Source organism: Felis catus, chromosome B1, assembly GCF_018350175.1.
Source record: "Felis catus isolate Fca126 chromosome B1, F.catus_Fca126_mat1.0, whole genome shotgun sequence".
Classification (NCBI taxonomy): Eukaryota; Metazoa; Chordata; class Mammalia; order Carnivora; family Felidae; genus Felis; species Felis catus.
In genome coordinates, this window is record NC_058371.1 from 144,496,140 (window position 1) to 144,514,868 (window position 18,729).

General features: G+C 46.5%; 1 protein-coding gene across 2 annotated transcripts in view; it reads right to left on the reverse strand.

Moving 5' to 3' along the window:
• The window catches only part of PARM1 (prostate androgen-regulated mucin-like protein 1), a 112,536-nt gene that overhangs the window by 23,126 nt on the left and 70,681 nt on the right, over positions 1 to 18,729 (reverse strand). Inside the window, exons 2-5 of one of the 2 annotated variants that reach the window (XM_023253043.2) lie at positions 16,389 to 17,120; positions 14,932 to 14,983; positions 12,884 to 12,972; positions 11,823 to 11,956 (exon numbers count right to left, since the gene is read on the reverse strand). In XM_023253043.2, coding sequence (XP_023108811.2) covers positions 11,838 to 11,956; positions 12,884 to 12,972; positions 14,932 to 14,983; positions 16,389 to 17,120 — 992 coding nt within the window. In that variant the 3' untranslated portion in view covers positions 11,823 to 11,837. Of the gene's footprint in view, positions 1 to 11,822; positions 11,957 to 12,883; positions 12,973 to 14,931; positions 14,984 to 16,388; positions 17,121 to 18,729 lie in introns of those variants that run through there. The other variant, XM_045056220.1, reaches the window with a different exon arrangement.

An 18,729-nucleotide genomic window follows, 5' to 3' on the forward strand; every position in this document is an offset into this window, starting at 1 on the left:
GGTACTGGTGAAGTTGGTCAAAGCTCTGCAATTCAGAATACTTGTAGGCAGGACTAGTTAGAAGCAGACAATAGTCACAGAACAGCGACCTAATAAGGCCATGTCCTTGGTTTCCAGCATGTGTCGGGGTCCAGAAGAATCGCCAAGATCACTGCCCAGTGCTATTCACCGCAGCATACCAAGTCACCAGGGGTAGCTGACAACTGCAATTCACGCTGGTGTGTGTGTGTGTGTGTGTGTGGGCGCGCCTGTGTGTGTAGGATGTGCTATGGGGGAGAGAAGGGAAAAAGAAAATCTCAGTTTTTGGATACTCTCACCCCAGTGGGTCCTAATTTTACCATTACTGAAGGTCACTTGGACTTTGGACCTTGAATTCTGCTTGGATTTCACTTCTGTTCCCCCCCCCCCCCCCCCGTTCACTCTGTCCCACAACAGGGGAAGCTAAGCTTATCTCACTCTGATCCCAAATCAATCCCATGAGTTTCTCTTGAATGAGCTGCATGGGTTCCTCTGAGCTAAGGCAGTTGCCGGGTGTGGAGAAGCAACAGGCAAGGCTGTGAGGTTTCACTTCCCAGTTGCAGAGACATGTGTCAGGCTCGGGAACCATACTGGGAAGCATAGGATTGGATGGATAGGCAGGTAGGTAGTTATGGGGGGAGGTGTATGGTACCGAAGTCTGTATTTCTGACTCTAAATTGGGGATGTCTATAAAAGTTGGAACCTTGGGGAGACATGGGAATGAGGCTGTTCTTTGAAGGATGGAAAGGACTCGAATAGACAGCGATGAAGGTTTGAGTCTGGGGCCAGGTAGAGGGAGAATAGACACCTAACATTTCTAGGCTGAACATTTAGCACTGAGTCTGGAGACAGAAGCACCTCAACTGGTGTCCTTAAGTAAAAAATGGCACATTCCTTGTCCTCTCCATTTCATAGGAATATTGAGATGGGGGCGCTTTGTAAATCAGCACAAATGAAGGGGACTGTTGCGATCTTTGCAGAGCCCAGCCCCTTGACTTTAGGGTTCAGGAGTCCTAAGTACTGAGGGATTCACTGAGTAACTTACCCAAGGTCACCCAATTTACAGTGGTGACAAAACCAAAGTCACACTCTACATAAAAGGATATAATGGAAATTAATAGGGATCATGAAATGGTTGGTATTTGGGACCAAATCATGGAGTATTCTCAAAGTCAGACATGGTGTTTGGGGACACCGTGACAGTATGGGGAATGGGGACCATGGAAGCATTTTGGGCAGAGGGATGATTTGCAATAACCTTCTCATAAATCCAGTCTTCTCTTAGAACTCATCCCAATGACGTCTGTTCATCTTGAGCCCTCTTTTTCTAGATATTTGCCCTTTTACTTAGCATGGCACCATTTTTTAAAGTTTATTTATTTATTTTGAGAGAAAGAGAGAGCACAAGTGGGGGAGGAACAGAGCGAGAGGGAGAGAGAGAGAATCCCAAGCAAGTTCCACACTGTCAGTGCAGAGCCCAACGCGGGGCTCGAACCCACAAACCGTGAGATCATGACCTGAACCGAAATCAAGAGTTGGACGCTTCACCGACTGAGCCACCCAAGCGCTCCCAGCATGGCACCATTTAATAAACTTATTCTAGTATATAGCTAATACTGACACGTGTGGTTATGGGTAGTTATGCACACACACACAAGATAAAGACGAGATACGGTATTATACTAATGGTTTTATGTGAGCACGTTCTTTCTGCTCTCTCTAGACTGAAAATCCCTTAAAGCCAGAGATACCAAATACATTTCTTTATTTGTCTAGGCCCAAAGTAAGAAATTCATAAAATATACAATTGCTTCTGAAAGCGTAGCTGTTTTTAAAATTGGACTTTATTAGCAGCTATGATGCAAATATGGAGCTCCCTTATAAGGCATACAGCTTGCACGCGAATATGCTACAGAAATGTTTTTAATTAGCAAAACCTAAATTTGCCTCCGTAAGTTAGCCCTGCTCCCCCATGCCCCATGCCCCCAAACCTTTAAGTCATTAAATTATTGCTTACTCATTTCTTCAGAATGGCGGGGGGGTAAACTTTATCAAATTTAGTCAAATATGACCACAACTGGCATCTTTTATTTCACATTTCTACTCTTATTTGAATGCTAGTTAATGAGCAGAATTGCTTAATGGGCAGATGTGGGATTCAAATTTCGGGGCAGGATCTGGAATACCTATCTTTTTCTTCTTCTGGTAATCAGAAGACCTGGTTTGGGGCCTGGTTTCACTTTCATCTAAATATTTTACCTACTCGGGTAGCATATAAAGATGTATACTGGAAATACTAATCTCTTCAAAGATGTTTATTGGAAATGTCAGTATCAGGCAAATGCTTATTTCCTCTTCCTCAGTTCCCTTTCATGTGAGCACATCAGCTGTACTTCAAGGATGCAGGGAGCACAGGTTTGCAATGAATACAAGTGGGCACGGTCCCTGGTTATCATGGTTTTAAGGTTTTGTCATTGTGGGGCACCAGGGTGGCTCCGTTGGTGAAGTGTCTGACTCTTGATTTTGTCTCAGGTCATGATCTCATGCCCTGCCATGAGTTCAAGCCCTGCACTGGGCTCCGTGCTGACTGGGCAGAGCCTGCTTGGGATTCTCTCTCCCTCTCTCTCTGCCCCTCCCCTGCTTGTGCTCTCTAAACAAACAAGCAAACAAACAACATGTAAAAATTCTCCATTTCACTTAACATTGACAGTCTTTCCCAACGCAAATGAAAAAGACTCTTTCCCACCAGGAATTTCTTTGGGCTATGTGTTCAGGTCCCCTGATCCCATCTCTTCTTCGACACTTGTAATGTGATCTAGCTTGGGTTTCTACGAACAGCAAACAGTGCTCCCCAGCCCCTTTGCCCATGGCCGGTTTTGCAGCCTCCAGTCAACGGCAGGGGGCATTCCTCTCACTCGGCACTCCCTAGACTAAAGGAGCCCTGGGGAATGAGAACGCCCTCCTGAAACGTGGGTGAGCCCTCCGTCTGAACTCTATTACAGAGTCTCCTCCAGGACTGCTCTGAGTTCAGTCTTGGCGCGGCAACCGTTCTCAGGGGACATCTGTAGTATTATGCTAAGAACAGTAATAACAACAGAAAGGAAACCAAAGTCATAGCTGCCATCATTTACCGTGGCTACCCTGTGCCAGGCCCTGAGCTGGGCACAGCGGGGGAGTATCTCCACTTTGGTGGTTAGGAACTAGAGGCTCCAAAAGAAGTTACCAAAAACCTGCTCCACTAGTTAGTGGGAAGGAACGGGATTCAAACTTTAAAGCTGCATCCCCCAAACCTATGCTCTTCTAGTTTCTGTCATCAGAAGACCCAGCATACAGACCTGCCTTATAGATGCACCCACGGGCTGAGTAACCGTGGGCAAGCCACTTTACCCCTCCCTGTCTGTGTTCATGACCTCATTTGTGTCTCTGTCTCTATTTGTAAACCGAGGATTCTTTCAATCATTCACACAGCTGCTGTTTATTGTTTACGATGTGTCAAACTTTGATGAAACACACCCTGCCTCTCAGCGCCTCTCTACAAATTAAATCGTTCATTTCAAATGCTTTGTCCATCACGAAGTGCAACACAAAGGTCTCACGGGCTCTGGGCACCTTCTACCCATAAAACTCTAAAGCCAGTAAGGAACTTTGGTTCCATAGGAGATGTGAGCCAACCTGGGTATTTTAGAAATGACCGCAGATCTCAAATTCAGGGTTTGCTTCCAGTGAGGTCATGACCAAAGGAAAAATGCAATTTTACCATTCAACGGAAATTCTAAGAAGGTTCACTGAATCTAACCTCTTTATTTTACAGAATGGAAGGTGATAGAAATTAAGGGATTTGGTTGAGATCAGACTCCATCAGTTGCAGAGCTGGGACGAGATACCTTTTGATTTCTGGTTTGCATTCTTTTAAATTCTCTAATTCTGGGACTCATCCCAAGTGAAGCCTTAAAGGACGATAGCTGAGACAACAGATAGGGATAAGACCCTGGCCTCTACTTCACAGCCGTGTTTCCAAAAATCAAACATCTCCATACCGCTCTCATGATTTCTGTCCTGTCCACACCAACCTATGCTATAATTTTCTGAACAGACGTCTTTAAGTCATTATTTTTCTTTAGATACTTACTATATAGATAGCTTCACCCTAAACAGTAATAGCTATGGAGTCAAGAATTCAACATGCTGTTTTATTCTTTTCTCAAATTCACATGAAGACAAAAACCAGTCTTTATTAGGACAAAAAGGGTTCGCCGCCTTGCATGCTATCCACCCAGAGTAGGGACCACACTCTGGGAACACGGCTCCCAGGAACATCAGTTTCTCAAAGGGGTTGGGAGATGAGATGCTGGGCTGGGGGGGGGGGGTGAGGCACCGGCCCTCAGGGCCCCGAAAGAGGCCAAAAAAAACCAGAGAGCAGAGAGCTGGGGCCAGTAGCATCTGCCCTGTCAACTCCTGTCCCTGCCCCTGGGAATGCAGCAGCTTTATGAATACTGACTCTTGGTGAAGGCCCAAGTTGGTGGAAATGTGACGTAGGAGTGACAACTGTCTCACCCTGCCTCACCCACTCCCAGGAGCAGTGCAGACACGAGGGAGGACTTCACTTCTGGTCCATCAAGCTAAGCCCTATGTCTGCCCCTTCACATGCGCTATGCCAGTTTCTGCCCTTCTCAGCTCTCTCCTGCAGGACAAATTTGCAGTGCCTGGCTTTATAGCCTAGAAGAATTAGTTTTAAATTACTTTATACAAGGTATATAATTCAGCCTAGACTGAATTATAACTTCTTTACAAAAATGTTTTTTAATGTTTATTTATTTTTGAGGAGTGGGGGGAGAGGCAGAGAGAGAGGGAGACATAGAATCCGAAGCAAGCTCTAGGCTCTGAGCTGTCAGCACAGAGCCCCATGTGAGGCTTGACCTCATCAACTGGGAGATCGTGACCTGAGCTGGAGTCAGACGCTTAACCCAGGCACCCCTGGACTGAGTTATAACTTCTAATGTGCTAAGAGAACTACAACTTGCCATGGGGTGAGGAGGGGGGGATTTCAGCTCAGATTCCTGGGGCAGAGGGAAGGCGGGCAGGGTCGGAGAACAGAGAATCCCCTCTATGGTTTGCCCCGGATGAAGGAGAATTCTCTTTCCTCTTCTGAAAATTCTGATCTCTAAGTGTGAGCGGGTCAGCTGTGTCATGTCAGGTCACCTAATTCCTTGACTGGGGGACAGATACTTCTATTCAGGAGTCAAGTCAGAAAGAGGAAAAGAAATCCCCAAATCACTCTGCTACCTGAGTATCCTTAATGCAATTCGCGCTGACATTATGGAAAAGAATTCCCTGGGGTTCTTTCAGGTGGGAACAACTAATTACATGGCAGTGGGGAGGAGGAGGAGTGTGGGGGCTGAGAAGTCAGCCTTTTGTGGCCCCTGACTTTCAACAGTAAGGGACCAGGTTGAGAATCTCAACTCGGAAGTCATCCCTTTGTGAATTCCACGGAGGGGGTGAAGAATGGATGGCACTGCTTGCTTAAAAGCTGTCACTGATCTCCATGGACTCCATGGACGGGGAGGTTTTTGTTATTGTTCCTTCAGTATTTCAATGAGGATAATGAGGCATGACCATGGATAAATCAATTCTGGGTAAAATAAACCAGAAAAGTTGGCCCAGGCTCTTTTTGAGACTCACCCAGTCTGCAAGGCAAGGCTCAGGGTCCTTTGGGGTTCACCAGCCTTAGCAAGTGAGACCTTCCACACTGGTGTTCCCTTGAGGACATAAGCAAGAAGGAAGGGAGGAACCTCTCAGAGCCCGAGATAGAGATCTAATCCTATTTGCCAAGCGGTGTGCAAATGTCTGACTTTTATCATGGAATATGGGTGGAGAGCAGAGACTTACAGTTTCAGGACACCTGTTCCAATACTTACCTTGGCCAATGGCAGTGACACTAGTGTAATTAATGCAGCCCAAGGACTCAGGGATCTCTGCAGAACCATTAATTAATTTAGCCTTGCCTCCATGTATTTAGTCACCTAGGCCAGGCAGAAATCTGCTTTTGGATATTATTATTTTACCAAATTTTAATTTTTCCCAGACTCAGGCCCCCAAGGTTTTAGTGTTAAAAACTTTGGAAACAAAATAATTTCCGGGGCACCTGGGTGGCTCAGTTGGTTAAGTGTCTGACTTTGGCTCAGGTCATGATCTCACGGTTCCTGAGTTCAAGCCCCGCAGCAGGTTCTGTGCTGACAGCTCAGAGCCTGGAGCCTGCTTCAAATTCTGTGGCTCCTCCTCTCTCTGCCCCTCCCCTGCTTGTGCTCTGTCTCTCTCAAAAATATATAAACATTAAAAAAATAAAGGAAAATAATTTCTAAACTTTGATGCCAGTAAAGAGGAGTGAAACCCTAGCTCCTAACTGGCCACACTCAGGGGCCAGTGGGTCCTTGGCAAAATCCTAGCTGGGCTTTTGTATCCCCGTCTCCCCGCAAGATTTCTTTTCTCCCCGCTAGAAATCTCCAGTTGTTGGAGATTTCTCTACCCTTTCCCTCTGCGTTTCCCAAGTTCCACAAAAGAGTTACTATTTCAAATGTGAACCTAGTTATTTCTCCTTTACACGCTCTTTTGATTATCCTTTTCTGTACTGTGTTATAGATGGGTACTTAAATGGATCCTTATTACCTAATATTTACAGTAATAATCCTTTTGGGAGTCTTAAAGTGTTTTACAAACATTCCATTTTTTTCAAGTTGAGAAAATCAAAGTCTAGAAGAGTCAGATTCTTGTTGGTATCCACACAGAGAGCTGGAAACCCACTGTAATAATAATAATAGCTAACATTTACTTAGTGTGAACTGAGCAAAAGACACTTTATATATACTTGTCTCAGTTAATGCTAGTAAGCACCCTATAAGGCAAGTACTGCAATTCTGTTGTCCTTGTTTCATAGATGAGGAAAACGTGATACTCAACGACAAACAAACTTGTGCACGTCTCCTCTCCAACGAGTGGCGTCGGTGGAATCTGAACCAGGCAGTCTCTTGCCAAAGTTTGTAATTCTTACCCCTCTTAGAGCCTGTCTTCAAAGTGACCCCACAATTTCTCCAAACAGAAATACGGCGAAGTGTTTTTGATGGCCCACCTCCATGGACTCACTGAGATTTTATGATTTTAACCTAAATTCACCTTCAGTTTTGAGACTGTGGTTCCCCCCCCCCCGCCCCGAAGGTTGGGAGTCTGATGATAAAGGGAAGGTACCGTGACATAAGATGCTGGTTCTTACCGGCCAATATTTTCCTTTCGTAAGAACGGAGAAACAAGGCATGCTGAGGGCAATATCAAGTAAGCATCCAGTATGCGTTCTAGAACACGCTGGGGTGGGATTTTTACATTCTTATCTGATAAAGATGATGGATTGGTGCTGATCCGTTTTCACTTTCCTGTTATTATTTTATGATGAAAAAGACATGATCTTTGCAGTGCAAAGATTACGGTAAAGGGTCTGGATATAGAACTGGTTCTATTCCAACCAGTTTCCCCAGTGAGACAGTAAGCCACAGATTCATTAATGATATCAGCTGTGCTTATAAGCTAAATCCCACTCTCTCAGTGAAGCATTTCCAGAATCACTTTAGTCATATACGACTGGTGAAATTATCTGAAACAGAAAGTAAGAAAGTGTTCCATGGAGACAGAAACTCTCCAAATGTAATGAAAGGTGATGCTAAGACAATTAAAATACGGGATGGAGTTGCACCCCTACCAGGTAACAACATAAATGGTAACTGGCTGGTTTCATTACCTTGACATGTATTTTTTAAAGGATATTTTGGAAATATCTCAAAACCAGATTAAGGTTTAGGTAGTAAAAAGTAAACCAAAGGAGAAATAAAAGTCATAGAGACAAGAATGCAGAATAATTTTTACCTAAAATGAAATCTGATCTTTGGGGTTCCTTTGGGCAATTTACTTGGAGTTAACAAACTTTGAGGTTTAGCCTAAGCTTCAAAAATTGGGCACAAAATAAAAAAAAGAAATGTGAGTGAGGGTTTTACAGCAATCCATAATCTCATCAGCTCTGAAGTCCATCAGAACCAAAGGCAGGAGGCAGTCAGCAGGTTAGGAAGGAGGTGTGGTGGGAAGGGGCAGTGGGAACCCACAGTGGCAGCACAGAGCCCTTTAGGTCGTCTATAATGATCGCAATGTATTACGGGGGTATCTGCGTGCATGGGAGTCATGAACTAAATGTTTATGCCCAACCCCCAACTCATATGTTGAAATCCTACCCCTGGTATGATAGTATCTGGAGGTGGGGCCTTTGGGAAGTGACTAGGTCATGAGGTGGAGCCCTCGTGAACGGGATTAGTGCCCTTATAAAAGAGTCCCCAGAGAGCTCCTATGCCCCTTCTGCCACATGAGGACACAGTGAGAAGATAGCCATGTGTGAACCAAGAAGTAGGAGGTCTCATCAGACACTGAATCTGCAGGTGATTTGATCCTGGATATCCCAGCCTCCAGAACTGTGAGAAATAAATTGTTTAAGCCACCCAGCCTGTGGTATTTTTGTCCTACTAGCTTGAACTGGTTAAGACAGTACGTGAAAGTGTTTTTCTTCATCCTCAATCCAAAGGTCAGGGTTTACGAGGCTAAGAAAATACGTGGATTTATTATCTGAAGTTTGATATTTAGTCATTAAACTATACACTGTTGGGCGCTAGGAATTTCTTTGTGAGCCCAAACAGACAAGGCCCCACCCATAGTTACCTGGAAATGCAGGGTAAACGATGAACAAAGAGCCACAAGCATAAATGTGAAGAAGAGATACAACTGAACTGTGACAGTGTAACTGGAAGACCAGAGCTAGACTGGGGGGCCCAAGAGAGACTTGCTGAACAGGTGATCTGAGCCGCTGAGACCCCAGGAATGAGTTAGAATTAACTGGTGAAGGGATGTGTTTTGGGTTCCCAGGAGAAGGTGTGTCAAGAGGGAGATGAGCACGTTCATGAAACGGACAGACGTCAGCGTGGGAGGGGCAGAGAGCAAGGAGTAGGGGGTGGGATGAGGCAGGGATGGCAGGGCTCTGTGGCCTTATGGATTCCATCCTAAGGGCAGTGGGATGTCCCAGAGGGGCTGGGATGCAGGGAGGAGCGAGGGGTGTGTGACCTGATCAGATCTGTGTGTGATCCTCACTCTGGCTGCTCTTTGGTGAATGGGCAGGATGGGGAGATGGGTGCAGGGGAGCAAAAAGAGGGGCCATGGCGGTGGAATTATGGGAGCTCGGGCCTGAGAGCAAGAATGAAGTGAAGCGGATGCATTTGGCAGCTACAAAGATTTCGAAATCAACAGTGTTCGGTACTGAGAGGACACAGGGAGCAAAGAAGAACAACCTGAAAAGATGGTGACACCTGTTATTGAAAGAGGCCAGGCTTGGGCATGCACAGGGATAGGATGTCTGTACCACTGAGCCTAAGACGGATATCATACACTTCAGGATTATCGCTTCCTGACACATTCTGGGCATTCCAAAAGGATGTGATCGGCACATGTGACATTCTTTTAGATGATCTTCTCACTATGTGTTCTTATTAAATCACCATTTTCTCCCTTTAACATATTTTTAATCGTCTAAATATGATGGTAATTAACTTACTACAACACACATTTTTTTCCTCCTAAAATTTTTCCATGTGTCCTTTAAAAAACATTCTTCCGTAATTTGCCTACTTTTGAATGATATGGAAAATTTTAACACTTCAGTGTGACTGTCAACTATTCAAGATTATATAGACCTTGCAAAATAGTTATATTTTGGTTAAATAAGTAAGTAAGTAAATAAATAAATATATTCTTCCATCTTTTTAAGGGCTTAATTCTTTCTCAAATCCATACTCATCGTTATGAGTTAATCATGGAGTAAGGAGCTGTCGTGTAGAGCTAAAAGTCCCCTGCAGGTATGGAGGTAGAGATGTCTAGATGCCCATGCCTGCCGAGTGCCCTTTATTTAAGGGTATTTATTAGCACAGTTTGTACTGAATAAAGACGGGGGTTCAGACAAGCAACTTAAAGTTCGAAGGCCTGCGGCACCTGGGTGGCTCAGTCGGTTAAGCGCCCGACTCTTGATTTAGGCTCAGGTCATGATCTCGTGGTTCATGAGCTCTAGCCCCGTGGCAGGCTCTGTGCTGACAGCGTGGAGCTTGCTTGGTATTCTTTGTCTCCCTCTCCTTCTCTGCCCTTCTCCTGCTCACCCTCTTTCTCTCTCTCAAAATAAATAAATGAACATTAAAAAAAAAAATAAAGTTCAAAGGCCTTCATCGATTTCCACAATATGTCCTCTTTGTAACGGGACGTATAAGATAGCATAAAGAAGGCCAGTGGACGCTTGGATTTTATAGACAAAAGAGAATATCCCCTTTGCATCAAGCAAAGTGACTGTAATTTTAAAGTTTTCATTTGCATGAATTGAAGACATTTTGAATATAACTTGGAGCGTGATGTCAGTTAATCTCTCAAGCATTTGCTGAACACCAAATCGTGCACGACACCGTTCAATTTAGTTTATGGGTCAAAACATATCATAGTCATGGTTTCCGCCCTTTTAGAGTTCTGATTTAGTAACACAAGAGGATCCAAATTTAACATATCGTGCATCTCTTTCTTTCTTAAAAACAAAACAGAAACAAACATCAGAACTCATTTGCCCTGCAGAGCCGCTTTGGGATGGCTGCGACTACCACCTGCCTCTCCTTCCATCAGGCAGCCCCACCACCCCTTGGACTCGGCTGGCCACACTCCGTCCACGGGGCTTATTTCCACAGTGGTGCTGGAGGCCATCAGTCCTCCCCTGACTTTTCACCTCTGTGATTTCAGGTAGGATGGGTCTAGTGGAATAAACTCTTGACTCGGGGCCAGTTAGGAGAACTGAATGGCAATCCTGGTCTGGGTGCTCAAGTGAAAACTTGAGTAAGTTGCTGAATCTCTTTGGTTGAACAGATACCATCGAGATCACATCACTGGAATGTTCTGAACATCACACAAGGGGCTTACCTGTGTCAACTGCTAGCCTGACTCTTAGGACACGTATATTCTCAGTCAGCTTCATATGAATATGGATCGCATTCTTCTGCATCGGACAATTGTAATACACAATTTCATGGCAGATAAACCAAAAGGACCTGAAAGATTCTCTCTTATATTTAGTTTACAGCTAAGAACCCTTAAAGTCAAAGTAGTTAAGTGACATGGTTTATCAGTGGCAACAGCAAACTGGAAACCAGGTAGAAACTGGTCTTTGTGTTTCTAGCACTGAACTTCCTGCAACTTAACCATACATGTTCCTGACAACTGAATATTCTTAAAATATAATTCTCAGCATTTTCTTCTCCTGATCAAAAGCTCTTGATGACTCTTAATCGTCTGGCAAGTAAAGTAAACCACCTTATCCTGCTACTCAGGGTCCTCTAACACTTGTTCTGAAATCTTGTTTCCTGCTTCTGCGAGTTTCCTCTCCATGCAGTCTGGGATCCACTAAACTAGGTCACTTGCCATGTTGTGTTCATGCTACATTGTAAGCTCCATGAGAACAGTGATGTCTCGTTCATGGCCAAATCCCCAGGACCTAGTCAGATGCCTGACTCATAGTTAAAGCTCAATGAAAGTTTGTTGAAAATGGTGGACATTCTTCATTACAATAAATGTAACAGCAACAGAAATAATAACAACAGTAAAATGGCAATAATAATAATGATGATAAATCATAGTAAAATAATAATCAGACATTGACTGGACCATTGGTCAATAGTCACTAAGCTATAAATTTCTTTTTTTAAAGTTTATTTTATTTATTTTGGTGGGGGGAGTGGGGCACAGAAAGAGGGAGAGAATCCCAAGCAGGCTCTGCATCCTCTGCGCGGAGCTGGGATGGGGGTCGATCCCACAGACCGTAAGATCGTGACCCGAGCTGAAATCAAGAGTTTGATGCTGAACTGACCGAGTCACCCAGGCGCCCCTAAGCTGTAAATTTCTTAATTAAACCTTATAATAATCCAGTCATGTGGATACTGTTCTTATCCTATTGATGACATGACCAATGCTCAGGGAGATGAAACAACTTCTCTGGTGTTGGTTGACTGACTCTGTCATTCACATGTTCAACAAATGTTACTGAGGGGCTACCCTGTGTCAGGCTCTGTTCTAGGGATTGGGGATGGAGCCTACATATTCCTCTTCGTGAACAAGCTCTTTGCTTTCAGGGAGCTGACGTTCTAATGGCAGAAAACACACACCCGCTCACTAAATAAATGAGATAGAAAGTGGTAAGAGATCGTGATGGGATGACGGTTTCATACAGGGCTAAGGGTAAAGGCTCACTGAGGGGATGACAGCCGAGGTCTTGAGTGATGGAAAGGAGTGAGCCGTGAAAGACCTAGAGGTTTTTAAAATATCTCAGGCAAAGGGAACAGCAAGTACAAAGCACCTGAGGTAAGAGTGTCTCTGGTATGTTCCAGAAAACGGTAAGGCTGCCGGTGTGTCTGCAGGTGAAGGTGGAAGAAGAGAGCAGAAAGACCGCACAGATTAGATCACGTGAACACTGCAGGCGCCTCACAAACTTGACTTTGGCTCTGATTCAGAAGGTAAGCAACAGGAGAGTCAGAGCCGGAGAGTGACAGGTTCTATCCTGGGTTCTAAAAGGATCTCTCTGGCAAGGATGTAGCTAGTAGGGATCAATTACAGGAATATTAAAATCGCGTCTGTGACCGAAGGCAGAGGAGCCTGGGTTCTGATAGGCTGCATGAGGAGTCTCTGAGGAAAGGAGTCCAGGATTAGCCCAAGGTTTCTGGAAGGTGAGGGAGGAGCAGGTCAGGGGCTGAGGATTTCAGGACCTTACCAACATACACATTCAGTGCAAGACGCCCATGAGCCACGCACGTGGAAATACGAGTTAGCTGACAGCTGGATGTACACGTCTTTAGTTCACTGAAATGAAACAGGGATAGAACTTTCTGTCTCAAAGTTATCAGCATGTGGATGGCATGGTGAGTCCTGTGCTGGGATGAGATCATCTCAGGAATGAGTGTGGAGAGGTCAGCAGAGAGGAGGGCAGGACTGGCCCTGGGGTTGCTCTGGTGTGGGAGGGGGTGAGAGGCAGGGACTTTGGAGGAGTGGTCAGCGAGGCAGGTGAAGGAATGGATGTCAGATGGAGACTGCGCTTTAAAGACCAGGGCAGTGACCATCCCTGTCAAATGCTGTGGAAACGTCAGGTCAAGCCAGGCCTCAACCCCTAGACTCGGTAGACGCGGAGGGCATTGGAAAACTCACCAAGAGCAATTCTGGGGCTTGCAGCTGCTGGGTAGATCCTGAACTACTTTGCCACTGCTTCCCTACTTTGCACGCAGGTGCTTGGATCTCCCTTGCCCTGTCTCTCTTTAGGTCCAAATTCCCTTCCTCTCCTAGGACCCCGCTCCTGTGCCCCCTCCGTCACAGAACCTTCCCTGATCCCCTAGTCAAATTTCACTGCCGTGGCATTTACCTTGTTTTAGCATTATTCATTGGTGACTGTATCTAGATATTTGTTGAATGGATGAGTCCCTGGGCCAATAAAAATATGCCATGTGAACTTCATGCAGAATAAGACAAAATGCTAAACAAAAGTGTGGTATTATTACTGCCACAATTAGGGCAGCTCACGCATCTGAACATGAACACCCCCAAACGGTAACCTGCCAACACGGTCTCTGGGTGCTGCTGGGCCTGCAGGGCTGGGGGAGGAGGGAGCGCAGAGACACCGGCTGTTGAAAGAAGACTTGATTGTGGTTTTAAGGATCTGGGCTCTGGGCCCAGCTCTGCCACTGGGTGGTGTGACCTTGGGTGAGGCCCTCCAAACTTCTGGGACATAATTTCTTCACCTTTGAAACGAACGAACAGATTGTACCCCATCTGCTCAAAGATCCTTCCACACACTTCCGTTTATACTCAGGTTAGAAAGTAATGTGGTCACTCTAATGGTATTAAGAGTTACTTGCGCCCTTTCTCTCTACTCAAAGTGCAAAGATTCAAAGGCAGGTCTCCCACGTCTCTGCCTCAAGCACAGTATACTGGTGGATGCAGAGGAAATGTTTTTTGATTTAATAGATCACAAGAATAAATCCTTTCTGGTCTTTGAAACGTACACTGGCCCGATCTCTCTTCACCCTGCCACCCATCTCTCTTCTCAAATCGGTCCCTCCTTCCTTCCTTAATTCACCTCGGAGCTGCTACTGGGTGTAATATTCCCTAGAGCTATAAAGGTTCATGACCCAGCTCTGTCACTAATTTTGCACCTCTTGACTCTGTTGGCTTAGAGTTGAGGACATCGAGACACAGGTTCTACAACACAGGCCAGAGCACTGGAACTGGATGGTCTCAGATAATCCAGCCCACGGAACTAGGGTACTTGTAGAAAGTGGTAGGTTGCGTCTGATTCGGGAGATTTATGCATGGCAGGCTCAGCATCTGTGCTCAGGAATCTTAATCCACCATGTCTGAGTATCCCGGAGGGGACAGAACGCGGAGAGAGGGCCATCAGCCAGAAAGCCGAAGACACGGCGTCACGGGGGTGGTGTCGTGGCCTGAACTAGGAAAGAGAGAAGGGACGAAGGCCACTTCGAGCCAGTACTTTGCTGGCACCTTTGACAGGGACAGTCCTTCAGGCACTGAGTCAACACCCACCCCGTTCCAGGAACTGGGTCCGTGTTACAGAGGTCACCTGCAGGCTGGGAGCACAGCATCCTACAACACCACACCGAAAGGCACTGTGATGAGTGCTGGCCGGAGGTGTGAACAGGGTGCCAATGGGGATGGGGGCTGCACAGACGAATCAGCCTTTCAACTGGGTGTGCCACTCTCTACTGTACCCTTCTCCACTTTGCTCTCTGATGGGCCCTCCAGGAGGCTGACCTGTATGGATGACATCCATGGGCTTCCCCGTTCTTGGCTTCTGGCTGTATATCTAAGGGAAGGGAGACGGGGAGGGCAGAAGGTTTATTTATTTCACTCTCAGGGTTAGCTGTGTCTCTCAACCAAGAGTCGGTGCTTCTGTCAAGGTGGTCTGTTCTACAAGACTCTCCTTCTGGGTTCTGGTGACTGTTCCCTCCTCCAAGGCCTGACTCACGACAGCTCTGCTATAATGCTCCCCTGTGGTTACCCTGTACCTTCGTAATTCATTCCTTTACCCCCGTTTGACTGCCTCGCTGTCTCTTTTGGGACTCTCGCGGATATATTAGGCCTTCGGCATCAGAACGCGTAATTCTTTGGGACGTCATCCCCTAGTAAACTCCTCTTCCGTGAGGAATCATGTCTTGTTAATCTTAGCCCTCTCTCCCCACCTCCACTGCTTACTGGAGTTTCTGTTCGTAGAGGTTTTCATCGTTAAACGGGAGTTCAAGTCTCCTCGGTCACAGCCATTCCTTTGACTCCAGCTGGTCATGTGTGGCTCTATTCTGAATACTCCCAGGGCAGCCCACAGCTCTGGCAGGACTGTCCCAGCGAAGGGGCCACAGAGCCATTTCCCCCTTCGCCTTCTGGCTGCTCTCACCTTATTGTTTCTTGCTCAGGAGGCCAAACGCTCCCACTAAAGCCTATTCCTGCTCAATACCCTCAAGTTTACCATCTTTACGTCAATGTCACACACATGGGACCTCCGAAGAGACCCTAAATCTCCCTCCGCTGTAATTTCCGAGATTGGAAAATCAAGATAAAAATAATACTGACTTCACAGGGCTGCTGGGAGAATAAAAACAAATCCCATGCCCTGTAAAATTTATTGTCTTTCCCATGAACTCTAGCAGTGACTATAAAGAATCAGCCAAGTTCTCTACACACACACACCCCCCCGCCCCCTCCCTACTTTGCTTTACTGGTTTCCATGAAGTAAGCACTTCGTTAATACACTGAGAAAAATAACTGACACGTCCTGAGCACTTACTAAGTAAGCACTTCACAGGCATCGCATAGAATCTCCCCAAGGATCATGTACGATAGAACCCCTTGTGTCCCCATTGTACAGATGAGGAAAAATAAGGGCACAAAAAGATGAAGTCACGTGCCCAAGGTCAGGAGCCGGAACTAAAACCTAGGAAGCGTGCCCCAAAGCCACACTGTCACCCCCTTTGCTTATACTGTCTCATCTGCTGCCATTGTCTGTGACATCTGTGAAGACAAATTGTAAAGACTGGCTGTAACAATGAGATATCCTGTAGAAATTATCACGTGACTAAAGGCAAAGTTTGCACTTCTGTGGACATTCTTGTGAATTCAGCTCAGGCACTGCACCGCGAAATTCAAATGTAACCTACTGTGCTGGGTTAGCGGAACCGCATTCTTAACATCTCCGTGATCTAGTGACTGAGACTCACCTGAACTTAGAGCATGCTCCACTTCCTGCATGATCACCCCGGGGGAGGCAGTGGTCTCGACGTCGATCAGCATACAGGTCACTTTGGCCGGCACCGTCGCTTGGGGCGTCGTCTCTGTGGGCACGGGTTCTGCTGTGGCATGCGAAGTGGGTGTGTGTTCAGAGCTGTGCTCTTCTGCTGGGGACTCTGGTGTGGCTGGGGCTCCTGTGGGCTTGAGGCTGGTCTCAGCAGAGCTGTGATTGGTGCTAGCAGAGGAGGCAGACGAAACCTCGGGGGGTGAGGTTGACAGGGGTGGAGGTGATGAGGCTGCAGCCTGAGGGGAGGTGAGTGCGGGAGACTCCGTGGGGGACTCAGCGGGGGACTGAGCTGGGGTCTCAGAGGTGGACTGCGACCCTGTGGGTGGCACGCTTGCCTTGGGAGTGCCTGAGCTGTGTTCTGAGGGCGTGGGTGTCAAGTGCAGCCCCCCGCTTGTTGGGGAGGGGTCTGTGTTCTTGCGTTCCCAGTGAGAGGCCGGGAGGCTGATGTCCTCCTCTCTGGGCTCTACGGAAACGTTCTTGGGGAGTGTAGGTGTTGGAGCCGAGGTCGAGGTCGTAACTGGGAAGACGGATGTGCCAGTGGTTGGGGAGGCAGGGGGGCTTTGCGGAGAGCTTGTCCAGATGTCTGTCGACGAGATGTTTGTCGGAAGAGAAAGAGGCAAGGGGCCTGATGTAGGCAGGCTCTGGACCCTCAGCCCTGTGGAAAAGCCAGTACAAACGTGGTGAATGCGTGAAAACCCGGGAGGCAAGGCTGCTTTATAGCACGTTCACAGATCTTTCTCATTTTGCATTGCGCCTCCCCAATTGTGCAGGTGACTTTTAAATGTTTTCTTCCCGCTAACCGCTCCCTCCTCCCTTTGTGACTTATCAGTAGGAACCAGCCCGAAGGCTCCGTAAGAATAATTAGTGGGTCAGGCAACACGAGCCCGGCCAACACACTGAATGAACCCATCTCGTCTCCTGCTTGCTTAGAAGTGTGCCCTTAAAATAGTGAGACTCTCTGAGGAACTGACCTTTATGGGGATTTGTCCAGACTGCTGAGGGGCTGGTTCCCCAATGCCTGCAGTGATACCCAGGGTATGTGCTGAGGGTGGGGAAGGCGTGGTTGGTGAGGGCACAGCTGGAGGAGCTTACTGATTGGCTGGTCCCTCTGAGGGGAGCTCACTGATTGGCTGTTCTCTGTCCCAGGATTGTGGGCTCTGCATTTATGCACAGGGATGCTGGCCCTATGGGCTTGCCGGCTGTCATGAGTCAAGATGTGGACACATCCCTTGTGAAGGAGGAAAGGGGAGGAAATCCCAGAATAAAAGCTGAGAGGAGGAATCTGAGGTTTGGAAATATCATCCGAGACTGGAAGCTGGTGTCTTTACAATCGTACCATCTTGCCAAATGTTCTCCTTCACATTTTGTAAAATTTAGAATTAGTTTCTTTTCTTCCTTCCTTCCGTCCTCCCTCCATTTACACATTCCGTTTAATTAACTAATTAATTCTTTCATTCAAGTACTTAATAAATGGCTTCTATGTGCTATCACTCTGCTAGTACTGGGTTTTGATTTTTTTTTTAATTTTAATGTTTATTTTTGAGAGAGAGAGATAGACCATGAATAGAGGACGGGCAGAGAGAGAGAGGGGGAGACACAGAATCTGAAGCAGGCTCTAGGCTCCGAGCTGCCAGCACAGAGCCTGATGTGGGGCTCAAACTCAGGAACTACAAGATTGTGACCTGAGCTGAAGTAGGTCGCTTAACTGACTGAACCACTCAGGCGCCCCTTGATTTCGCTTTTTATGTAAACCATCTTTTGATTGACTCCCATGCCCCTTATCTTCCCCCCAACTAGCTTTTCCCCTAGTCGTTGGCACCCTCTCTCACTCAACTGCTCGCTTAAAAACCGAGTCAACCTTAAGTCAAAACCTTAAGTCATCTCTTTCCCCCATACTGCACATCAAATTCATTGGCAAATTATAATGGCCCAACCTTGAAAACATCCCAACTTAATCACTTTTCACCACCTCCCCCATTATCTCAACATCACCTGAGCCACCAGTCACTTGCTAGACTATTGCCATAGTCTCTTCATTGGTCTTCTGCTTTCCAGATTTTCTCCCTTTCAGTTACTTTTCACATAGCAGCCAGCATATTTTAAAGTCATCAATCAGATCATGTTCGTCAACTGGTCAAAACCCTCCAAAGCCATCTATCTGTTGCACCTAGAACAAAATCCCAAACTAATCCCCCATTGTCTCCCCATGCTCTCTTCATCATTCCAGTTGGTCTCTACTCAAATGGCCACCTCCTTCTCAGAGG